Genomic DNA, 24,606 nt, shown 5'->3' with positions numbered 1-24,606 from the left:
TTGATGAAACGTTTTGTGAAAACCCCTTTGTTGGTCAAAAAGTTATTTGAAAAAAGGGTCAAAAAATGTAGCAAGTGTGACACTTTTTCCGGACATGTTTACTTAATCACGTTTACAAAATGATTGTGAAAAGGCATTCATTGTTATTGTTTAAAATAAATAATTAAATGTATTCATTGAATATCAAATATTAGGTTAACAAAGTTTTAAGTGCAAACTGACATTTTTATTTATCTGTTAATATTCTGCATATAAGTTGTAGTGCTTAAAAAGTCCTTAAAAATGTGTATATTCAACACGATATTAAAGTCACGTCTATAATAAAGTCATTGCTTGGCTAATACGTTTACGTTTGCTTAGGTCAATGTATTGATGAAATAAAATAACCAAATCATGTAAGTTTAATGGTCTTAAACAGGTTCTTTAGTGACATTTATTTAATTATTTCAGAAATGTTGCAAGTGCAATAAAACAGTAATAATTTTCTAAACTGTTGCTATCATGCTTTTTTCTTCATTATTCAGAAGAGCACATCTGCCAGAAATCATCTGCTGCACATATGATCAAGTCATGAACCAAAGTGATTTTCCAAGTGTAACTCTTTTTTGACGCACACATGTGTAATGGCATAATATTGTTGACCGTTTTTTTTCAAATGTGAAAACGAATTAGGCATATAAATGCATTTTTTACATTAACATCTTAAAATATCTACTTAGTAAATTTATAGCCTGATGAGTATTTGTGAATAATTGTAACGCATGTAACCACATTAACATAAAGTTATACAGATAATTTTAAGTACAAGGTAAAGCGTTACACTTGCAACAACTTAAAATGTGTGAACAAGTGTGAACAATTAAAATGCACCTTCATTTCTACACACAGATTATGATATAACACGCATAAAGTTATGGCAGAACTGATTGTAAAACTCCCCTTTAATGGGAGATCATTAAAACCACTCTCAAAGAAAGCTGATGAACACACTGAAAGCACAAAGCAAAGTAAATCGTCAAAGGACAGAGTAAGGACATATAGGGGAAAGCTTAAAAATAAAGGAAAAGCTTGAACAAATGAGAGAAATAAAACAAATGGAAAACTAAGTTTTCAAGTGAAGATGAAAGGTGAAGAGAAACAGAGGAGTCCATCAATGCTGCAATACGAAAAGAACTGATGAAGCATGCAAAAACTAAGTTTTGTAAAAAAAGGGCGAACATTTTTTTTGTCAAATAAGAAAATAAAAATCCAATGAAGTAAAAGAAGTAGGAAAAATAATAGAACATGTAATAAAACATGTAAGGTTGCCTTTAAAATTAATTTCAATTTATATTGATTTGGTTCCATTTTAGGTCATGTAACTGTATTTTGCCCTTAGATTCTGCCAAACATCTCTCTATTTGTTTTCTTTGTTTGAGATAAATGACAAAGCTTTCAAAAGCTGGAATATCGTTTATAAGCTTACATTTATGAATATAAAATTTTGATAATAGGAAAATAAAATTGATAAGCATCACTCTCGGAGTCTGTTTCTCTATAATATAAAACTAGATACTTTTGAATGTTATTTCAGTTTGAATATTGTTCCTATCAAGGAATACTTTTAATTTTGACCAGAAATGTTGTACTTTGGAACACTCACAGTAAAGATGATTTATATCCTCAATATACATATTGCAGAAACCGCAGAAGTTTGAATTTGCGAGTTTATATTTAAACAACATTTTGTTTACTTGCAAAAACCTCTTAATATATTTATACTGAAAGCTCCTTAATCTGTTTGCGATAGTGCAATAAAAACAGTTTAGATATATACTTTTCCATTCTAAAAGCATGAATTCATCTTCCCATTTTACTTCTGGTTTGTTGACTATTTGGCCTTTATGCTTGTTTATGTAGTTTTCATATAAAAGTATGTTCGGTTTCTTTATTCTTAGAATTCTGTCAAGCAGTAGATTATTTGTAAGCGGCTGTGTAATGGTATGCATATCAATATTTTTAAGTTCGTCTTTCCAGTTAGTTGGAATGCAAGAAATCAAAGCATGGTAGTTTAAATTGTTCTGAAGGGTGTAGATCATGTAAATTTCTAAATTGCTCAAAATCATAAAATCTGTGTCTTCTAAAATCATAGAGGTGTTCAATATACTAATTCCATTCTTTATCACATACTTAAAACTTCATTGACTTGACTGCTTTAAAGTAACAGAATTTAACAATTGCAAAATATCATTTAATTTTAATAACAAACTACAATCATATACATACCAATCAATATGTATTTGACGTCTTTGAAAACTTCTATGCAAGTCTTTAACATTACATTTGGTATTTACAACACGCACTCGTTAGGTGTACTGAAGTTGAGCATGAATGTGGAAAACTTCATTGACCGTTACAAAAAAAGGTAAAAAAAATATAGAATAATGCATCAACTGATGTTCGTTTTATGTTTCATTTACCTCGAATTATTTTGCCACTTATGTGCTGCCTTTCACAAGTCACGATAACTCGGATATAGAATGCGGAAATAAACCGGAGCTCACCTTATCGCGAAGCATTATGGGCTCCTGGAATAAGGCAAATTGTCACATTAAAAGAAGTTTTAAATTTTCTACTTAATATTTCTTTTGTAAAATTCGGTAAATGTTTATATAAGCAAACAATTGGCATTCCCATGGGTGCAAATTATGCACTTTTACTTGCAGATCTCTTTTTAAACTGCTATGAAAGTGAATTTATGTTGAAATTATCTAATTCCGGAGATCTCGCTTTTGTTGATAAATTCAATAGCACTTTCAGATATATTGATGATATTCAAACTTTGGATAATCCTGTGTTTACAGATTATATTCTATCGATATACTCTTCACAATTGCAACTTAATAAATCTAATATTATATCCGATTTAAAAGCATCCTATATAGATTTGCAATTCGAAGTAAATGGAGATATATTGAGTATCAATCTTTATGATAAACGTGATGATTTTAATTTTAAGATGATTAATTATCCTTCTTTAGATAGAAATGTTCCTAGTTCACCATCATATGGTGTTTTTAATGCACAGTTTATAAGATTTGCTAGAATATGTACAGATGTCAGAAATGAGCGAAGTCTATTTTTAGCCAATTTACATGTAAAGTCACAATTAATTGTAAATGTTTGTTCAAGTTATGCCCCTGGGATCATTTCTGGCCACGTCCCCGGGTTCACAGGTTGGTATACGTAAATTGGGAAATGTTATAAGCCTTTTTGTCTCAAACAGCTATGCAGATCCTTGCTTCTTTGAACAGTATTCATGCAAAAAGCTACAGAAACATGTTCAGTAGCATTAAGAAGTATTTTCAAAATCTTGTTTTAAACCACAAGGCCCATACCTTTTATTTTATAATTGTTGTGGAGGATCATATGATGACCGTCTAGCTAAACATTTGAAATTATGCCCCCAGGGCAAAAGCTGGCCCCACCCCTTTTGACTTACTTTTTAAAATTTAAAGCTACAGCAATGCAATTTTGACCATGTGTACAGTTTTGCAAACGAGCATCAATGTGTTGTCCTCGGATGACCTTGACTTTGACCTTTTGACCAATTTTTAATGACTTTTAAAGCTACAGAAATGAAATTTTGACCATGAGTACAGTTTCGAAAGCAAATACTTTTTACCCTCACATTACCTTTACTTGGCACATATTAAAATAGGTCAGGCAACTAATCTGCTAACAACACTTTCTGTACTCAGATGTTGAACGTGCAGCGTTTTCAGCAACCCAAACACAAACAGTGAACTATATATTTGCTGCCTATAACGTACATGCTCTGGATTGAAAATGACCACAAGAGCATTGCAAGTAGAGCATAAAACCTCTTGTTTTCTAAAAGGTGAGTTATGATCCACACCATTTTAATTAAGATGTTAATATGCTTTCATACTTTCGTTTGTATGGCCTTAAGGGCAATTGCTACGCCTGTTTGAGTAGCATGACAACGGTCAAATTTCGTCTGCCATTTTTTTAACAATTGTGTCGGTCAGTCGGTTATAACGTTCGCAACCTATTACGCTTGCAACTAAATGTACATTTTTAAGTTTATCACACAGGGAATTGAACATGTTAAAGATATTTATCTACACTGGGGTAATGACCTTGTGTCGTCTGTAGCACCAGTGGAAAATTGTTTTGCAGATGTCGTTTATTGACGGACTAGATTAGTGCAATCGTCATTGTTTTGATTTTGCCACTTGTTCGGTATTAGTCATGTTTAATGAGTCTGCAAGTTCTATGAAATATGTTGTTCTTCATTAGATGAGCACAAATAAACTTCAAAGCGGTAAACGTGACACTCTTATTCAAAATCAATACAAATACACATGTATAACAAACATCAATTTTGACTGATAAGCCATTAATTACTTACTAAGTAATGCATTTATGGAAAATATTAATAACTGATAACCAAATTGTAACCGTGTATTTAATAGATGCACGCCTAAAATTATGAAATGATTGGTGAATTCTAAAAGATTTACTGTGGTCTACTATAGCCTCATACGGTAAAAATACCATGTTTTATGCTAATTTACTTCAAATTAAACTCGGTATCCTTCATACACGGCTGCGAAACAGTGGCTCTAGCTCTTTTAGGAGCTGTGTATAAAAAAAGAGACACTGACACTTCCGAGCTAGAGCAAAAGAACGAATATCATCATAAAACGTAAGTATGACTCGTTATTTTATGTAATATCAAATAAATGGACGATTTGTTTTGTTAACAGTAATTAATATTTTCCATAAATGCATTATTTGGTAGTAGTTTAAGGTTTATCACTCAAAATTTATTTTTGTTATACCTGTGTATGTATTGAAGGGCCTGCAGATAAGAGTTGGGATCTGTAATCATTGAAGTACTTGGGGTTTACCTTTTCGTTTTTTATTATTATTTGTTTTGTTGATAAGTGTCCTCAAGTTAATGCATACTTTGATAAGATTTACCTTTTGCGTTTAATCTTTATTAAGAATTGTTGGGATAAGAGTGAGGTTTGTGCACATAAACTGGTTTAAAACCCCAGTAAATTTACATTTTACTGACCGTTCCAAGGCGGACCTAATAATTCTTGTTTGCAAATTTGTGTTCTATGTCTTTGGCGTTTGCCCATTGCCACTTATGTTTAAACTTTTTGCTACTGAGCATGTTTCTGTAGCTTTTTGCATATATATTGAATAAGAGAGTCACTTGAACGTTTCTCATATTTAAAAACGGAGACTATCAATTTTGTTAACTATACTGTAACTGAACAATTAAATATTGCAAGTGATACACAGGAAAGGTTTAACTATTGCAAGTGATACACAGGAAAGGGTTTACTATTGTAAGTGATACACAGGAAAGGGTTTACTATTGCAAGTGATAAACAAGAAAGTTAAGTGATACACAGGAAAGGTTAAACGAATCAATAAGTGACCCAGTCACTCATACCATGAATGTTTCTTTTGGCTTGATGTAAATAATATATACGCCAATACAAGACCTTTGGCCGTCAACATTGTGCGTAAGATTTTACGCTGACGAAACGTCAGCCAATGAAGTTGTATTCAAAGTCAGTGAAGTGACTTAAATATCATAATGATTGAGTGGGCAGAGTAAATCTCTTGTCGGCAAACTCGCACTTAATACTGCCCAAATGCTGTATCATGACCTGGTTCCTAAGTCGATTTCGATTTCACTTTATTGATTTCGATAACGCCTTTGCCGGCACGTAGGCTTATTTAAGCCGTGAGTACGATGGCAATAATTTGAAAAGAACTTGTCTTCTGGGTTTTGAGGATGAATTAAACACAATATCAAGTTTCATCTAGCGCTTTCATCCATTTGATTTCAATAGGACATTTTTAGATGTGTGTTATGTGGAATTTTATAGGTCGTGCAGGCCGCCGTCAGCGTTTTTCGCACTTTCGGCGTTTACCCCTCACATAACCAGTTATATATTTGCGCATGCGTTAAAAGTTTTTGTTGTGTTTCAATATGGTGGACTGGTAATTGAAATATTTGTTTAAATAATAATGTTTAAATAGTTCGTATGGTATAAATTCAAGATATGAATTGCTGCTCAGGACATGTTATATCCGGCTCTGATAATTGTGTTTTATTTGATTTATTAATTTTCAGACAGTTTTGCACAGGGTGTGGTAAAAGCGTTGATAAGGAATGGACATTTTGTGGTTGCCCGAAAGCCAAGCAGGAGGCGAAGAATCCCGGTAAGGCAGACATTTATAATTATAACGTATCAGTTGCTCAGTTGGTTAGAGCGCCGTGGTAGTGATCCGGCGGTCGTGGGTTCGAGCCCCACACAGAGCGCAGTCTTCCTCCCAGGTTAACAGATGTCATACATCGCAGTTTTCGCAACATTTTGGTTACAAAATTACAGATTAGATGAATATTGATTCCATCAACCATTTGGGGTAAAACTCCCCCTTTGGATACTTTTTTTTTTTTGGGGGGGGGGGGGGGGTTGACAGGGTTATTGCTAACTGCGGGGTTCATAAACACAGCGCAACTAGTGAGTTTGCTATGTGCGGGATTGCGAAACTCGTAACTGCGCATAGCTAGACACGAACTTACGGGCCTGTGTAATTGTGGACCTGCGAGAATTTATGGCTTTCCATACTGTTATCTTTAAAACCTTTATATTCAACCGTTTAGTTCAAATGGAATGTCGTAATAACTGAATAATTCCAACATTTTACTTCGGTTTATCAGATAAAGGGAGAATTTAAGAAATATATATTGTGATTTTATCTGTATTGTTTTCTTTTTTATTCCCCGAGTGATGTTATGCATAAATATCTGCAAAATCATGATATAAGATTACTGACAAAAAATCTAAGCGTAAATTTTCATATTTCCGTTCGAATATTAATGTTATATGGCCTAAACCGTTACTACCGGTTTAAGAAAAAAGCATAAAACATCCATTTTTGAACTTAAATATAAAAATCTGCGATCCAATGTTTTGTCAGCAGTCTAATTTAACTGGTTTCCATAGATTTTCGCAAAAAAAATGCTCATTCCAAGACAAAAAAAAATCGAAAATTTGTCAAAACGTTCAATCTGTGAGAGTGCAGCTTTAATATGTACCACAACACCTGTATTAACATGTTTCGAAAGTGTACCACATCACATGTATAGATAGTGCACCATAACACCTGTATTGATATCATAGTGGGAGCACCTAGTGCAAACACTTTCCAAAGATACGATGCAGCTATTGTTTGAAACTATGAACATCACACACAGTCTGCCTTAACAAATAAAATATTTAAAACTATCTAAAATTAAGGACTTAACTCGTGGTAATCTTAATTATGTGTGCAAAATTACACTTCACTGGTAATCAATTTAAACTTAGATCAACGAAATAAAGCTTAACTACTACATTTAATTAATTTAATTAATGATATCATTCAAAATTTTACGAACTACTTCTACTGATGAACCGGTTTACATCCGAGGTTGTTAAAGATAAAAAAAAAAAGACCGAGGAGGTACGAATGGAATCTAAAATTTTTCATGAGATCAAAAGCACTGAAAGTTGAGTTATGTAAGGGTTTCTTGGCTGAAACTTAAGCTGTATCCTAATTGCTGGTCGTATAGTTTCGCTAATGCACAACCGACTTCTTATCCAGACGCTGCTTTCCAAAATGATTAAAACTTTGAATAATTTTCCGTCCAATCTCATTTTGGAGATCATATCCGCTAGCGGAAACCACGCCCCCCCCCCAATAATCCAAGTTCAATTTATGAGAAAAACGGAATAAAATAGGTTAATACATTTCGGTTGTGAGTTAGGGGTAGAAGTAAAAAGATATGCCCCCCGCCCGATACCAACTAGTCACTATCACCAATATCAAGCTTAAATATCATTCACATTATCAATCAATGCTTATTTCTTATGATTGTGTGTTTTATTTAAAATTCTGGTTGTAGTTTAAAGTAGAACTGAACTGTATTTTAACAGCCTATTTTTATTCAACTATCTATTTTCGAGTGTTCTCGATGTCAATTTGAGAAGGAATTAAGATCTCATATCGAAACTGAAATGTATTAAAATAGCGCTCAAAGTAGCCTCTGTTCTGACCAATTTCTAAATGTGACATGACTGGTGTCCCTTGAATACTCTCCGGCGTTGCTATGCCCGAAATGAAAACAACCGCCTAACTGTCAACATTACAAAATGGAGCTACCTGCGAACGCTGAATGTAATGATATTTCGCCGTACTTGTATGAGCCTGATGCGGTACTGTGTCAGTTCATCTAACAGTAGTGAAGGTGAAACTGACGAAGAATTGGACGTTGAAGAACAGGTTCTTGGACCCAAACCATCGAACTGGTAATAAATACTTGCACTTTTAGTCAGTGTTAGAATGAAATCGGTTTTCATTTCGATTCAATCAGTCAGTAAACCAGTTCGCTATTTCTTATTTAATTTGACAACTATTTATTAGAAGTGAATATGTAGCCAATTATTACGATCAGGTTAATTATAGTGCGTTATGTGAAATATTTTTTTATAAAATGGTTGGTTATGCTTTATTTTTGGTTTCCTTAATTTTAAAGGTCGCTATGTGTTTTTTTAAATTGTGTACAAACTCATGATTATGATACCTGTTTGATTAAGTTCTTTAGCTATTACATTATGAAGTGTCTGTGAATACAGTGACTGGTTTCTGCAGACATTTCTCTAATATAACGGTATCATCATCATTGCTTACTAGTCATTCTAACATGCCGTCCAGGCTTTTTTTTAATGATGGAATGCCGTCCAGGTTTTTTTGATGATGCTAAACATCATTAAAAAAAGCCTGGACGGCATTTTAGAATGATTACATTGCTTACATATTCTTAATTGTACTCATGTATATATTATACATGTAAGTGTACATGTAAGTGTACATGTACTTTAATATGATTCAGGTGCCAGTGTGGAAAATGCGTCCAAACGACTGTAATAGAGTCTGTATGCTGTTGCAGCATTGCCCTTGTCCAGGCTAGGATGATGGAGCAGCAAGTCAGCTGTATTTCTGACCATGAGGGTTTTAAGGTTAGATTTAATTGTGTATTACTCATATTGCAACATTATGAATTTAGTAAGTTGAGTGAGTGGTTTAATGTAAATGATGAATTAAAAGGTAGAGTGTTTTGAAACAATTATTAAAAACACATACAGTTTTGTCAAACCTGATAGTATTTGCCATGGAAATGAGAGAGATGTATAACAATTGGAATGTAACATTTGTTTAGTTATGTATTCTAGAAGTCATTGCATACATATGAACCTATTTCTTTGCAGTCCAACTGCCTTTACCACTGGGTCATTGAGACGAGTTTTTTTCGAGTACCTGCAACGTGAAGGCCCACCACTTGGATGATACACCAATGAATGAGTAAGTAATCATCACTGGTTGAAATAAGCACAAGCCTGCAAGCCCTGCACTGGTAAAATGTCTTCCGGGCTTGCTCAAATTCTGAATTTTATATAGCAGGGCTTGTTCAAAAATATGATTCCATGCAATAGTATAAGAATTCGGGCTTGAACATCCGACAGTCTATTTTCAATGACTGAATAATATGGGAAGTATTGATATCAGGGTTGATCATGATGAGAATAGAATTACAATTATTTCAGTTTTCTTGTTATGCAAATCCACTGATAGATACTCTTTCTATCATGAATACCTTATCATGAATGCCCTAACCTGCTGTAAAGATAAGTTATTCAAATTTATATATTTTATCCATTGCATGATGACACTGTATTGTTATGGTGTGTACATTGTTCAGAACAGTGCATAATGTATTAAGCATTTGAAACCGATTCTTGAAATGAGTTAATTTATGTCATTAAACATGATGTTCCTTTATACTTTACAGAACTTATCGGTATGTTTCATACCGAAGATTTGCAAGATTCATATGGAAGCACCTGCCGAAACATTCCAGGAAAGTGCTGCCATCATGCGTGGTGAATGCCATCCGCCAGGCTTTTCCTCTGAGGAATATTGCGGGTTTAAATATGCCTCAGTGTGATTTTACATGTTTTTGCACAATGGAAACTACACCAACAATACTTATGTAAAAACTACAGAAACAAGCCAACCAGCCATAATTATATTAACATAATAATATGGAATTCCTTCTGTCGGTGGCGGACCCGTCGTCTAGTGGTAACCAGTTGACTGTTAAGTCAAAGGTCACAATTGCGTTTCACTCTCACCACAGAAAAATACAAACCGTCTTTATCGAGGGACGTTAAATGGGATCCCGAGTGACTGTGTTATACATTGGTGCATGATAAAGAACCAGGGTAGCTGCTCTTACCAGGTAACATTCTGTCTGTGCAATATGTTTAAAAACCTAACAATGACTAGCAATCGGAGCACGCTCAGAATGGGCAAAACTCAAATGCGAGTATACATAAGGTTACGCACTAGCATACCTTGGATTCATGTTACCATGTTCTGATCTTGGTCCATTTTCATCAAGTTTCTTAGTGATTTTTTTATTCTTAGTAGAAAAAAGACACTTTTATTTGTCTATAAATACTCTCCTTTTTTGAACGAAAGTATGTGTATGCATTTGTTATTTTGATATTTTCATGGTTTAATATTTTACTATGTTTGGTGAACATTTTGAAAATCATTATTAGTTTTCATTTAATTCAATTTCAGTAAGGAACTTGATGAATAGGCTCCTGCATTCATTTATGATAACTGATGTCAAATTATGATTAAAGTATATCTGATGTATGTAACTAGTGTAAAAATATATGTCACAAATCAACAATCTTGTAAAGTCTCAACCAAGATCTTGTGTTTGGGACTCCACCGGGGAACTTCCTGATGGCCACACATAACTTGCAACGCTCTGGTTTCTTCCCAAGAAACATACTTGAGAGTGATTCGTATCAGTTTCAGCTGTCTGTCAGATTTTTCTGAATTATTTAAATTCCACTTTTCAATGACCACTCTTGTGATATCATTTTTGTATGTGACACTTAAAAATGATTTCAATAAATGAGCAATGTACAGAGTTGAACATTTACAATTGCCATTGCATATGCAGATAAAAAGTTCGCATTTTCTCTAGTCATTTGTTGCTTTATTTTAAGTGCAATGTAATTCAGTTAAAGTTTGCACTCTTCATGTACAGCTGTTTTGAAGTGTTGCATTTAATACATTTCAATTCATGGTGTCAGGAAATAATCTTACTTGAAATATTTCATAGTTATTGTAATTGTACAGTACATATATATCCTTTGTTTTTGTAATTGACTGATTTGTCAACTTTTTTCATTGTTTTTGTCTCACATCAGCTGATTTTTAATCAGTGTTTTCAAATCAGTCATAAGATACTACACAATAGAACAGATCTGAATTATTAGAAAAATGTTTTCTTGAAGCGTTAGTTTCTAGGCATTACACATCCAAAATGTGATGTGTATTTAATCAGCAGTAATATATCACAATTGTTCATACATTAAACCAAATTTGGGTTTTTCAGGCAAAACATAATGATCGAAACAGTAAATCTTTGAGATTGCAGCTTTAAGTTGCCAAGAAATTGTTTATTTTTCATAGAGTACAAAGAATTCACAAGAATGAGAAAAGCACATGCTGGACACCTTTAAGAGAACAAAGTGCTACTGAGCTAACCAGACCGTATAATTGAAAAATGTTCCTAACCTGAACCACAAGGTCCTTGTTGTGCTTAGGTTGCCTTGCTAATAGCTTAAACGGTGTACAACACATTCACCATCCATCTTGATGCTATGATACAAGCAGGTTAGCATGCATTAGAGGATGGTTAAAAGCTAATGGGTACATAGACGCTGTTGGCATGTTGTGGCTGCTGCTGATTAGGAACACCTAAGAGTCTTTTTTAAGTTGAAACGGCTCAAGTGTTCTTCAACAATATCTATTTTGCACCGCTTTTGTTTCCCATCTGCCATCGGTTGTGGCCTTTTTCGTTCCTCCTCCAGTTTATTCCTTTCCCAGCCTTGCTTTTTCATGTGTTTCTCTGTGTTTGTCGTAATTTCAGCAAGGCTGCCAAAAGCGTTGACACATAATCTGGACGAACAAAAGTCAATTAAAATATGTTTCGATTTCACTTGGGTGGAAATATATAAATCATACATACTTTACGTTGTTATTGAAATCAAGTTAGAAATTTTGGCAGTAAAAGTATTACAAAAAGCCGAAATGAAAATATAATTCAAGGGCTAAGGAAAAAGGCTGTAATATTGCATTCTAAATCTGTATTGATTTACAACAGTCCTGCACTAAACTTAATTGTGTACCATATGTCTGCTTTTCTTTCGCTGCCTTGCCACGCCATCCTGTTTCCTTCCATTGGGAAAACTAATTTTGAACATTTGTCGCCCATCTTGAGTCTTTTGCTGTGCTCTGCTGGAGTTTTCATTCCAATGCATGGCAGCATCAGCATCCTGTTATATTCGAATGTACACTATAACTACCAAAATAACTTCCAGGTTTTCGGTTGCTTATATGTGCAAGTACACCAGATTTGAATATGTTTCTTGTCATGGATTGATTCTATCTTAGACTGAACATTACCGGAGTCTATGTCTCCAATTGATTGTAATCTATAAATTTACCTGACTTCCATTTGTGCATGGTGGAAATGGAGATCTTGGTGGCAAAAACCACAAACAAGGCTATGGAATCCTTCCAGACCAGATGTCTGCCCTTCTGGAGAAAGTTTCTGGATGTCTTTTAAGAGGGCCTTCCTGAGGACGATCTGTTCAATTTCATGATGGCTTAAAACCAAAAACAGTTGATATCTTCTGATAAAGAACCAAAGTATACAACATTCAAATTAAAGCAAAACTCTGAAATAATTATTGATTAAAAGAGTCTGTTTTAAGTTGAAACGGCTCAAGTGTTCTTCAACAATATCCATTTTGCACCGCTTTTGTTTCCCATCTGCCATCGGCTGTGGCCTTTTTCGTTCCTCCTCCAGTTAATTCCTTTCCAGCCTTGCTTTTGCATGTGTTTCTCTAGTTTGTCGTAATTTCAGCAAGGCTGCCAAAAGCGTTGACACATAATCTGGAAGAACAAAAGTCAATTAAAATATGTTTCGATTTCACTTGGGTGGAAATATATAATCATACATACGTATTGTTATTGAAATCAAGTTAAAAAGTGTTGGCAGTAAAAGTATTACAAAAAGCGCGAAATGAAAATATAATTCAAGGGCTAAGGAAAAAGGCTGTAATATTGCATTCGATATCTGTATTGATTTACAACAGTCCTGCACTAAAATTAATTGTGTACCATATGTTTGCTTTTCTTTCACCGCACTTGTCACGCCATCCTGTTTCCTTCCTTTGGGAAAACTAATTTTGAACATTTGTCGCCCATCTTTAGTCTTTTGCTGTGCTCTGCTGGAGTTTTCATTCCAATGCATGGCAGCAATCAGCATCCTGTTATATTCGAATGTACACTATAACTACCATAATAACTTCCAGGTTTTCGGTTGCTTATATGTGCAAGTACACCAGATTTGATTATGTTTACTTGTCATGTATTGATTCTATCTTAGACTGAACATTACCTGAGTCACATGTCCAATTGATTGTAATCTATAAATTTACCTGACTGCCATTTGTGCATGGTGGAAATGGAGATTCTTGGTGGCAAAACCACAAACAAGGCTATGGAATCCTTCCAGACCAGATGTCTGCCCTTCTGGAGAAAGTTTCTGGATGCCTTTTAAGAGGGCCTTCCTGAGGACGATCTGTTCAATTTCATGATGTGGCTTAAAACCTAAATATCTTCTGATAAAGAACCAAAGTATACAACATTCAAATTAAAGCAAAACTCTGAAATAATTATTGATAAGAATGCAGATGGGAAAATGGAAAGGTTTATAAGCTTCCCTGTACTTTCATGCACACTTGAGCATCTTTTTATTTGACTAAAGACTCAACATGGACAGAAATGATAACAAGAGCTGTCACAGAGACAGCACGCTCGACTATATTTAGCCGCTTTTCGGTGTATGGATTGAAAAATTTTGGCGAAACATGCATGGATCACTGTTAGATTAGATTTCGATGCAATACATGATGTGCTGAGATATTTACATAAATTGAATTGGAGAATATTTGAGGTGGTACACAAACTTTAACGTAAATTTTTAGTCGAAAAAGGGGCATAATCTTGTCAAAATGCTTGATTGAGTTACCTCCACCTGTGTATAGGTTGGGGACATGATGGTGAACATGTGTGTAAAGTTTCAAAGCCATATGTCAATGGACTTGAGGTGGTACGCAAACTTTAACATAAGTGGTTATGCCGACGTGAGTAGGATAGCTCTCCTTATTCTTCAAAAAGGTTTAGCTAAAAATTGAGTGTGACCTTGACCTTTAACTAAGACATAGTTAACAATTGACTATTAACTTTAACTTTTTACTTACTATGACATAGTGTCTTGTCATGGTGAAAAATCGTTACAAATAAGAAGATTACAAGGAATTTGGCCAATGATAACCAATGTGTGACATTGATGCCATCACACCTACAGATAATGGCTATTTCAAGCAACTAATTTTCCATTCATTGGGAACACTGTTAAAGGAAAAATTAGTATTTATATATGATTCCAATATTACCTTTCTTCACCTAGTTTCGGTCCACAGGCCCATGTAGACATGTCGGGAATAGTTCATTGTGACCTAAAGGTGTGCAAAGTAAAATGTCATACCGTAGGTCTAACGGTATACAGCAATGTTTTAATTTAGTGCATTTGGTGAACAAACTTATTTTTTTTTGTGAAATAAATATTGATTATGTCCAGCAGAGAGCCGATAAAGGATTGAATATTTTTATATATTGCTTATTTCCAGTTTAAGTGTATTTATCATGACTTTTTATCAACAAGTAATAGTAAATTTGCAATTTATTTAATTTAAGCAGTTATTTCTTATTTTTCCATTAAAAAGACTACTGAGTATGTCTACCTAGTAGAAATAATTCCTTAAATGCGTGATTGGCAAGTCGATGTTATCACAAGATATTAACCAAGTTAGGTATATAGCTTAAATATACAACTCATTTGGAGAAACCCTTCATAGCACAGTGGATACGACACTGAACTGCAATTTAGGCGACACGGGTTCGAACCCGGTCTACGACAATATATTATTTTTACATTTTGGTACATTTTTCACAATTATGATATTAAAGTGTAACACATTCTATTAAATAATTGTCCCAAGATTTGTTGCAGAAAAAAACTTTTTTATCTGTCAATCTGGGGTACAGTCCCTTTAATGGTTTATATATCTATACAACCTCAACTAAGTACCTGCAGTAGTTTGTGTCTAGAATTAGGTTTGATTCAACATCCAGCAGGGTGTAGGATAAGTATTTGGCAGTGTGACCTGGGGAACAACATCGCCCATCAGCAGCAACTGAAACCACCCTTCCACTTGTCCGTACCTCCACCAATATGCATGACTGCTTATCCTGGTAATGTACACCAAAATTATTCTCAACTTTGTCACAAAGCGCACATTGTAAGTGTCAATAGTTTGTATATTTGCATTTTCAATCAATGTGAAGCAAATAACTTATTACAATAAAATAAATTAATGATGAAGAAACATTTCCGTGGAAAATATTATGAAATCGGCCAAATGTTATCTAAGGTTTCCGTATAGACGTCTAGTGAAAACTTGCCCTGCCCCTGTCTGGCGACCATGTTTTTCTGATTTACAATAATTTGCATGGGTTGATAAATGGTCGAATAAGGAAAGTTTTAGTGAAATTATTTAACAATTTGCTCAATGGTTTTTGACATTCCTTATGGTTAATCTGTTATATCAAAAGTTAATGTTTGAACAACATCATCTCTGACACAAAGGCTTTGGCAGTTTTTGGATAATTTTATCTCAACAAATAGGCCAGTTTGAACTGATTGTAATTAAAACTAACCTTCCAAACTTCCAACACAGTGGGAACCAAATACAACTGTTGGAAGTTGTAAAACTGTCTGTCAGTAAAGCATGTTAGGTTCATAAACCTAACATTTTAATGACCTTCGAGGGACTTTCACCGGAAAAAAGGATGGCTCCACTGAGGAGGAGATTCCCAGCAGGCATCGTCCACACATTTTCTGGGAATACCACACCTTTGTATATTCACATGCATAAAATATTATCTTCACAATAAGCCAGTCCCTATTGTACATTTCTGTATGCTTGTACACATATCACATGATGTACATGTTGTGAGTAGGTCATTCAGGCATGATTCATAGACAATGAAATTTGCCTCTTCATGTTCAGAACATGGCATATTGGCAGCTGAAGGAGGGCTGTCAGGAGCCCAGTCACTGTCACTGTCATCCAAAGTGTACAGTGACACAGGTGTACTAATGCAGTCATGATCCGTCTGTGCACCTATATCCTGTGTGGTTATTCCGTTACAACACCTTTTGTTTCATAGCTTGTGGTTCTGTTCCAACACCTTTTGTTTCATAGCTTGTGGAACACTAAAAAATAGGAAATTAATTAAGTTACCAAAATTGCATTGTAATGTGCTACAGCACATGCCCCAGTAAAAGTCAGCACAGGTTTTAACTTGCAACAGCTATTTCAATAGTAAGACAAACCAGTGGTGTATCAATGCACCATTCAATTGTAAACACGCCCCCCCCCCCCGGCTGAGAGTATACCACGTGTGGGAAATGGGCTGTGCTTTTACCTTTCAGGTTGCCCTGCAGTGTTGTGTGCGGTGAATTTGTTTGCACACCGTCAACATAGGGGAATGGGTCATACCTAGGACGTCCACGTGATGCAGGGGCATTTGGCATGGATTTAACTAGTGCATCCCTGCATGGCTGGGATTTTACCCGGGATCAGCTGGACCGAAAGTCAAAGTGCCTGTGCGGGCGTGGTTACAATTGACTGCATAACAAAACCCCTCCCAAAGTCATTATATATGCAAACATGTTTTTCATTTTATGCCTTAATGCATGAGCATTTCTTATCAACTATACACAATAACTTATGGTGATATGTTTTAGCCAAGCGTCTAGCTATTTAAAAAAAATGAGTCAATGATGATAATTAGTTTAAGTATTTCATATATTATTAATGCACAGGCACAGACAAAACTTTCATATTGTATAAACAAATATTATATATCAATGGCCAGATGGTGTCTGACACTGGACATTGAACATCTGCGGTTTTGCCGTGGTAGCTCCTGATTTCTTCAACTCATTTGCCACTTGTAATTGGTCACTGGCATATGTCCTTAAATAATGGAAATGACCAATCAATGCATTATGAAATGACATCATAAGTTAACTATCTTCAGATGATACATTGCCAAACGCATCAATGGCGTTGTCATACCATACATGCAAAATTTATGAGAGGCTTCCTAGGTGATTTTGGTCTGAACTACAGGGGATATTGATATTATACAAGGGGATTTCTACACAGCCATTTAAGTGCATTATTTACATTGATAACGTATAATAATAAATACAGAAACACACTATTATTACAATATTTTGGACTAACCCATCACGGTCATTCATGGAATCATATTAAGCCTCTTATTCTTGACAAGCATACCTTTGACATCACAGAATTAAATCACACAGACTTACCATAAGTTTATTGATAAACAATTAGTTTCAATAATACAAGTATTTATATACCAACTCCAGATCATAAAAGCTGTACGTCCAATATGAACAAAAACCCATGAACCATAACTAAAGATTTATCAGTAATATGCATACATGTAGATCTATAAAGGAAAATCATCATAAAAGTTCTACCACCTTATTTTAGTATTCATGTCGTAAACATTGCGTCTGGGCGATACAGACTAACTAAAACCGTATGATAATGATTACCGTATTCATATCGTACCGCCAAATGTGGCAGTATAGTAGTTCACAGTGTTGAGGGAAAAATCATGAATTGTTACCCCCCCCCCCCCACACACACACACAACCACTTTGCAGTTTACAAACAGTTATATAAAACTTACAAGAAATGAGGTTACGAAAATAGAATATGGTATGATTCTATTGCATTGATTGGAAACAAGTATGGAAGATTATGTCCTACTCCTAAAATAATTCCCTTCCATTGAAACTCTCATGAAATATATGGGGAAAAGCACCATTTCTCAGTCTGTAGACATTACCTTCGCTTCCCACTGGTAATAAATCAAACTGAAAAATAAACACAACAATACAAATCATGAAAATGATAATCATATTCAACAATGTTATACATTCTTTTCATACAGAATTAAAAGTCATTTGCACTGTAGAATGTTAGGTGTTAATTTATTTTGCCTTGCTGGCAACAGCCTACAAAACGCCTTTATGTCTTTATTTGATACCTACAATCCCCCTACAATTACGTACATGATATTTTAAAGGAAAATGATAAAGCAACGATACGGTCATATTCCGAAAAACTATTGATAAATTTATGGAGCTTTGATGAATATGATTTTTAACAAAGGACGTAATTAATGAGTAACCTTGTCAAAATGGTTACTACACACTATGTCGCCATACTTGCCAGCCACTGGCACCCGCGGCCCCGATACCTCAAGGACGGTTCTCACATCCTGTGGAGCACAAAGCAATTCATGTTTGTGGATGCTTTGAACCCATTGTTGTAGAAGAACAGCATCTCTTGGAAATGTAAAACGACAAACCCGGTTTGTCTTGCTGGAACTGTCGCAACAGCCGACAAAACACCTCAATGTCTCTATTAGTTAAAGTGTAACAATCCCGCCACCTGTCAACTGTCGTTTGTTTACATCCGGATGTATCCCGGTCTAGTGTTATTATCACATCGAAGACTGGTAGCCAACATAATTGCATGATGGGAAGGGTAGCGCATTTTAAACGAAGGGAGACAACAAGGTCTCCACTCATTTCAAAGGCATTAATTCATCTAGCAACCATAGAATGGGCAGAACAGAGGCCGATTTCCGTGGAAACGGTAGAGCGTTGAAACGAAATTTACGATTCTTATTTCAAACTTGAGCGCGTTTAGTAGAAACATTAAATAAAATAAAGAACTAGAAATTACAGTTCAGTTCACCTTTAACTTATTCTTAGATACAAAACTGATAGCAGGTAATGAAATACGTGCAGATGCGATTGGGTTAGTTTATGTTTGAAAGGCCAGCTAAAACATCCATAAATATTTAAATAAAATCACATCATCATAAAAGTCAACACGTTTGATTTTTATGTCAATACAGACCGTGTCATAGGATATATCACACATCTTCATTCTTAAAAAGCTTTTTGTTTCATTGTTGTCTCATGAACAGAACCGTAAACAAGCCTACAAACATACACCGTGGCATCTGCAGATGATAAAATAAATTGTCAAAAAGTTCAGTCTATTAAATAAAAATCGGCATTTATTTAGGTCAGCATTTATATATGAATTGATTTACAAACCCGCTGACTGCATTTTCCAAAAAGTAGAACAAATAAAATGTCATTAGCATTTTTTTTCTCGCCGGTTAATTATTTTGTCTATATATTCAGAAAGATCATATAGTTTGTGATTGTTGAATCGGTGTAAAATGTTTCGATCAATTAAAAAATAATACTACGCACCCCCATCCCCACATACACAAGAGTCATGTATAACCCCTTTTACCTATGGTAATTGTTTCAAAGAATTATAGAAACTTGAAATTCTCATTCATAATGTGAGATATCCTATTACTGAAATACATTGAAAACTTATCTGTAACTCTGCAAGTCACAGTTTTTGTGGTGAAAGAGTCTTAATGAATAGATGGTATTCTATTCAACATTTATTATTCAATTGATTGAGTTACTGGAGAAATGAACTGAAGAGTTGCATTTCTGAACAAATTAATGCCCCTTGTGGTTAAGGGGCCCCCTTTAATGATAAGGTAACAGAATAAAAACCATCGTACGTGTATCGCAAGAGGCGACTAAATGGACTTTTACAATTGGAATCATTAAAACTCAAGATTCCAGCAGGAGAATGGTTTTGATCCAAGTAATTGTGTTTTAAGTGTTGTATTGATATGCCTTAGATAAGCCAAAACCATTATTTTGTAACAAACAGCTGTCAGCTACTTCCTTATTAGTACGGGGGATCGCAGATTTTCACATTTCCATTCGAAAATAAAGGTTTTATTGCTAAAAGCGTTACTATCGGTTTAAGAAAAATGCATAAAACATTAATTTCTCTAACTTTAAATGCGAAAATCTGCGATCTGATTTTGTCAGCTGTCTTATATCACTGGTGTCCATGCATTTTTGCATTAATTGGCTCGTTCCGTAACAAAAAATAAATGTTGTCAAAACGTTCATGCTGTGAGAGTCGTCTTTAAGTGTCTGGAAAAAGTTTTATAAATGTTTGGTGTGAATTCCAAAAACAAATTTAGTTTTAAAATAAGTGTCAACATCTAAAATATAATTGAGAAGAGCTTAAAAACGAGAACATAAAACCGTCGGTCAAGTTCATTTCAGGACAATGCACGGCATAGGAAATGTCTTCAAAGTCAACACAATATCCATGCATCAGGTTCGAGTTGAACAGTGGTCAATTTATAACATAATCGAGCAAAAAATGAAAATGCAGGCCTTGTATTAAACCTTAAGGATAAACACTTGATCTCTCATGCTTTCGGGTTCTCTTTATTTTTCAATCAAAGCAATTCATTCGTAGGAAAAGAAGAAAATAAGTCGGGAAACAGTTATGAACTTTTCAGTATTATTCAGGCGGATGAAGGGGATCGTTGAATTATGTTGTGTTTCGTGTGATAGCAAGTGCAAATAAAGTAGTTAGTTGCCCTTCCCCTGACAAGTTGACTTACAAACATTGAACCTGAATATTGGGTTACAATTCTTTTCAGTCATATTTCATACAAGATAAATCATTATGAACATACAACACCTTTATCATTTCAGTGCTTGTTAATGGAAGTATATAAATATCTAGCGGCGTCAAGAAGTAACATAACAAAATGATTTCTTACAAAACAAAAACAATCACCTAAGAAGACACACCGTCAAACTATCAGTGCCGTATTGTTTCAGCCTGTTTGATTTAAGTGTTGTAATATTATAAAACATTACAATATTGGTCCTATTCTTGTAATCTATTGCATCTAGACTACTTTACAGCACAAACAAGGAAGGTCTGATCTGGAAAGCAAGTTTATATCTTTGTTAAAATGTTATTACTATTTTCAGACATTATTGCTGGAAAATGGGATGCCATGGAAATTTTATTAAGAAAAAAAGACTAGCTTCATGCCAATACTTGGCATGATACCGGAAACCGTTCAATTTAATGATAATTTTTTTTAGAAAAATAGACAACTTCGACATCCAACACTCTACATGACATCCTGATATAAAAAAAACCTACCTTTATTGAAACTGTTCAAGGATGTTTTGTGTAAAATAACATTCGATACAATAACGGTTACAATAAGTTTCGTAGCGTGGTCAATTTTGAAATACCGAAAAAAAGCGAAAACCATTAATGATGTTGAATAGGCATGACAAATGATGGACATACTCGGTCATGCATACTTATCTATTATTATTATTATCTTAAACTCAAGAAGTGACTACTCTCAAGTGCCAACACTTCTCGTGCCTTAGTAGTGTCTATACATGGTGGACGCTTGCGCCTATCATCATGGCTGTATTTGATCGTTTTCCAATTGAAAATTTGTTTCCGTTGTTAACATATTTAGTCAAGTATTTTATTAATGTATTTTAGGTTATTAATAAGGCTGAGTATCCTGCTAGCAATAGCGTACTGGATGACACAAAATAAATGATAATGCAGACGTTTCGTTTTTTTAAAACCGACACTTGTAAAATTAATACAAGAGTTATGCATTCAGGTGGTCACTTTATATGTTCTTTCTGTCCTTACACAGGGGTTGTACCCCTAATCCATCATTTAAGCACGCTCGATGGAAGGTTTATTTTCCAAATTACTTAACGTAAAGCTGTAATATATTAAAGTCTTTGTTGGTAACATTCAAACTTGGAATCTAGATTTTGATTGGATTGCAGGTTCCAACAATTCACAGGAAATTATCACCGGCGACGTTTTGTAGTAAGTCGTTTTACCCTTGGCCAGACGATTGTCGATATAAATGGAATGAGTGGATTGAAAATAATTGCATTTATTCAACCGTCATTGCTTGAGTTCTAACCTGATTGTATCGCGGGGAATATCAAATTGACTTGTTTTCTGTATGTCAAGCGGTCTGAGTGCTCCCGTAGATTTCTTATCTTTGAACACAAACTATGTTGTGTCATTTTTAATAATTGAACGCAGTATAGAGGAACCATTGGTATACTTCTTTTGAGAACAATATGTAGTTTCGATGACCGACAGAGTACGCTAGGTCAATTTAAATTAGAAAATAAGCAAAATAACATATTGATCGAATTGTAATATTGCATACCAAAATATTTAGCAAAGAAACAGTGATGCAAAGCTTTTAATTGCAAAATTCAAGTACTGAGACACTTGTTCACTTAAAGATGCACTATTACTCCTAAATAAGATTTAACACATTTTAAAAGGGCAGTAATTTCAGGTGCGTCCATGCTTCCCGGTTTATTGTTTTGAATGATAAACGTCCTCGATTCGTTGAGTATTACCACTGAACCAGTAAGCATTTTCGTAAATGAGCCGATTTAACTCCAAAATTGGCTGTCTGCATTCGGAAACAATAGCAATACTGTTATTGTCCAAAACAAAGCATCAGGTGGGGTTTGTACACAAAAAAAAAATCGGTTGCTTTTTCAGGAATTTTAAAATTGAGATTGAAAAAAAATGGCCGAAAAAGTCGAAGAAAATCTCCGTACTAATTGCCGATGAACACTGTATAGCGACACCGTTCCTTGTAGTACAAACGCTTGAAAAAAATAACACAGCGTTTGATTTATTACTCCAGTTTTGTGCGACCAATGATGTGCCGCGATACAAAAAACAAACAACACATGCACAATCGCGCAGCCGAAATCAAAAAAGTTTAAAAGTCTATTTGATTTTGGGTTCCAACAAAGAACCGGTGAGAACGAAAATGCAAATTGGAAACACATGGTTTGTTGTTCTTTTTAAGTTACGATCGATGCATGGCGCCTGCTTGAAATGTCCATTTTGTTGAATAAAATGTGTTTGTTTTCTGTTACGGAACAAATCTAGTCTAGCGGATCGCGATAAAATCAATGTGTCGTTTCTGATAATGTCTGGTGCTGATACCTTCAAATCCCCGCTAAGATTACTCATTATGAAAAGCTAGCGAACATTCTGAAACAAAATGCAAGATATTATGGTCGGCGATTTCAGCGGTCCGCTAAGCTAGATTCGTCCTACTTTTAATTTTCTCGGCGATCTCCGGGTAGGAGGTGATTTCATTGCTTCAAGTTCATTCTGTTGTTAGCTGTTATCAAGGTAAGACAAACGATTTATCATTCAATCTATGTAGAATCTAAGTGTTAATATAAATTATTTCCATTCCATTAATGATTGAGTCTGGGCCCATAGTTTTGCCAAACTAAAATAGACCGACATCATCAGTCATCTAGCTCTGATTACTATTTAGAACAATTTGAATTCCAGGAGATAACAAGAGATTCTAGAGCCAGATGTGTAGCCACATAATCCAAAATTGGATATTTCGGCCCATTTATATTGTTTTCAAAGTAGAATAGTCTGAAAAAATGTTTTCTAAACAGTCAATTTTGCTTTCAGGGAAACAGGTTTTAGACCCTCAGGAATGTCTAAAATTCGTTTTCGCCCCCTTGAACCCCCGACCAGGGCGTTGCCCTGGACCTAACAAGGGGGCCTAGGCGGCCCCCTTGACCCCTGGCCAGATCTGTTAGATTTATAAAAAATCGGTTTGTGAAAAACATAATGACAACCCTGTGAGTGAGTTGGGAAGCCTAGCAAGAACGTGCATTGTTTTCACGAGATATTTTAATACAGACATTATTTTGATCTAAAACAAGCGTCTTCGTTAACGAGCAATTGCTTCTCATTCGGTGCACAAGATCGTTTCTAAACATTATCGTTGAAACATATAGAAAACAGTGGTAATACTCACCGAATCGAGGACGTTTTCCACTCAAAACAATGATAGGGAAGCATGGACAACCTGACATTACTGCCCTTGTTAAATACAATTGTTTAAATAAACCAAAACAAATGTCGAAAACAATGATTCTTATGAAGCATACCGAGTTTAATTTAAAAGAAATGTGCAGAAAACACGGTATTGCTACCTTGAGACCATAATAGATCGCAGTAAATCTTTCAGCAGTCACCAAGCATTTACTATTTTTGCGTTTTAGCTATTAAACACACGGTTATAGTAATTGTTAATAGGGCCTAAAAAATATGTCTGTTTCGGGTAACCCGACCCTACCTATAAAATGAGCCGACCCTAACTATTTTTTTCCGTTTCTGAGCAAAAAAAAATAATTCTTTAGCGAATAGAGAGTTACGAAGGGCGGAT

The 24,606-nt window shown here is 34.8% G+C and overlaps 1 protein-coding gene and 1 pseudogene across 1 annotated transcript; one reads left to right on the top strand and one right to left on the bottom strand.

Annotated features, from left to right (window-relative positions):
* Nucleotides 1–8,286: 8,286 nt before the first annotated feature.
* On the top strand, nucleotides 8,287–10,081 carry LOC128211623 (P2X purinoceptor 7-like; annotated as a pseudogene).
* A 2,942-nt stretch (nucleotides 10,082–13,023) lies between these two features.
* On the bottom strand, nucleotides 13,024–14,752 carry LOC128211186 (uncharacterized). The gene is made up of 4 exons (XM_052915648.1): nucleotides 14,688–14,752; nucleotides 13,668–13,850; nucleotides 13,348–13,496; nucleotides 13,024–13,119 (listed from the first exon to the last, which is right to left on the bottom strand). The coding sequence occupies exons 1-4, from the start codon at nucleotides 14,726–14,728 to the stop codon at nucleotides 13,034–13,036; spliced, it is 459 nt and encodes a 152-aa protein (XP_052771608.1). The 5' UTR covers nucleotides 14,729–14,752; the 3' UTR covers nucleotides 13,024–13,033.
* Between the last annotated feature and the right edge of the window lie 9,854 nt (nucleotides 14,753–24,606).

Source organism: Mya arenaria, chromosome 12 (assembly GCF_026914265.1).
Source record: "Mya arenaria isolate MELC-2E11 chromosome 12, ASM2691426v1".
Classification (NCBI taxonomy): Eukaryota; Metazoa; Mollusca; class Bivalvia; order Myida; family Myidae; genus Mya; species Mya arenaria.
The sequence above is the reverse complement of the archived record's forward strand: the minus strand, read 5'-3'. Positions and strand labels throughout refer to the sequence as shown.

Bases quoted from the DNA above. Each gene is read 5' to 3' on its own strand.
- LOC128211186 (XM_052915648.1), bottom strand. From the start codon at position 14,728: ATGTCTACATGGGCCTGTGGACCGAAACTAGGTGAAGAAAG. The intron at 13,497-13,667 runs GTAAATTTATAG...CGAATATAACAG, and splicing joins CATGCACAAATGGCAGTCAG to GATGCTGATTGCTGCCATGC. The intron at 13,120-13,347 runs GTACACAATTAA...TTGTTCTTCCAG, and splicing joins GAAAGAAAAGCAAACATATG to ATTATGTGTCAACGCTTTTG.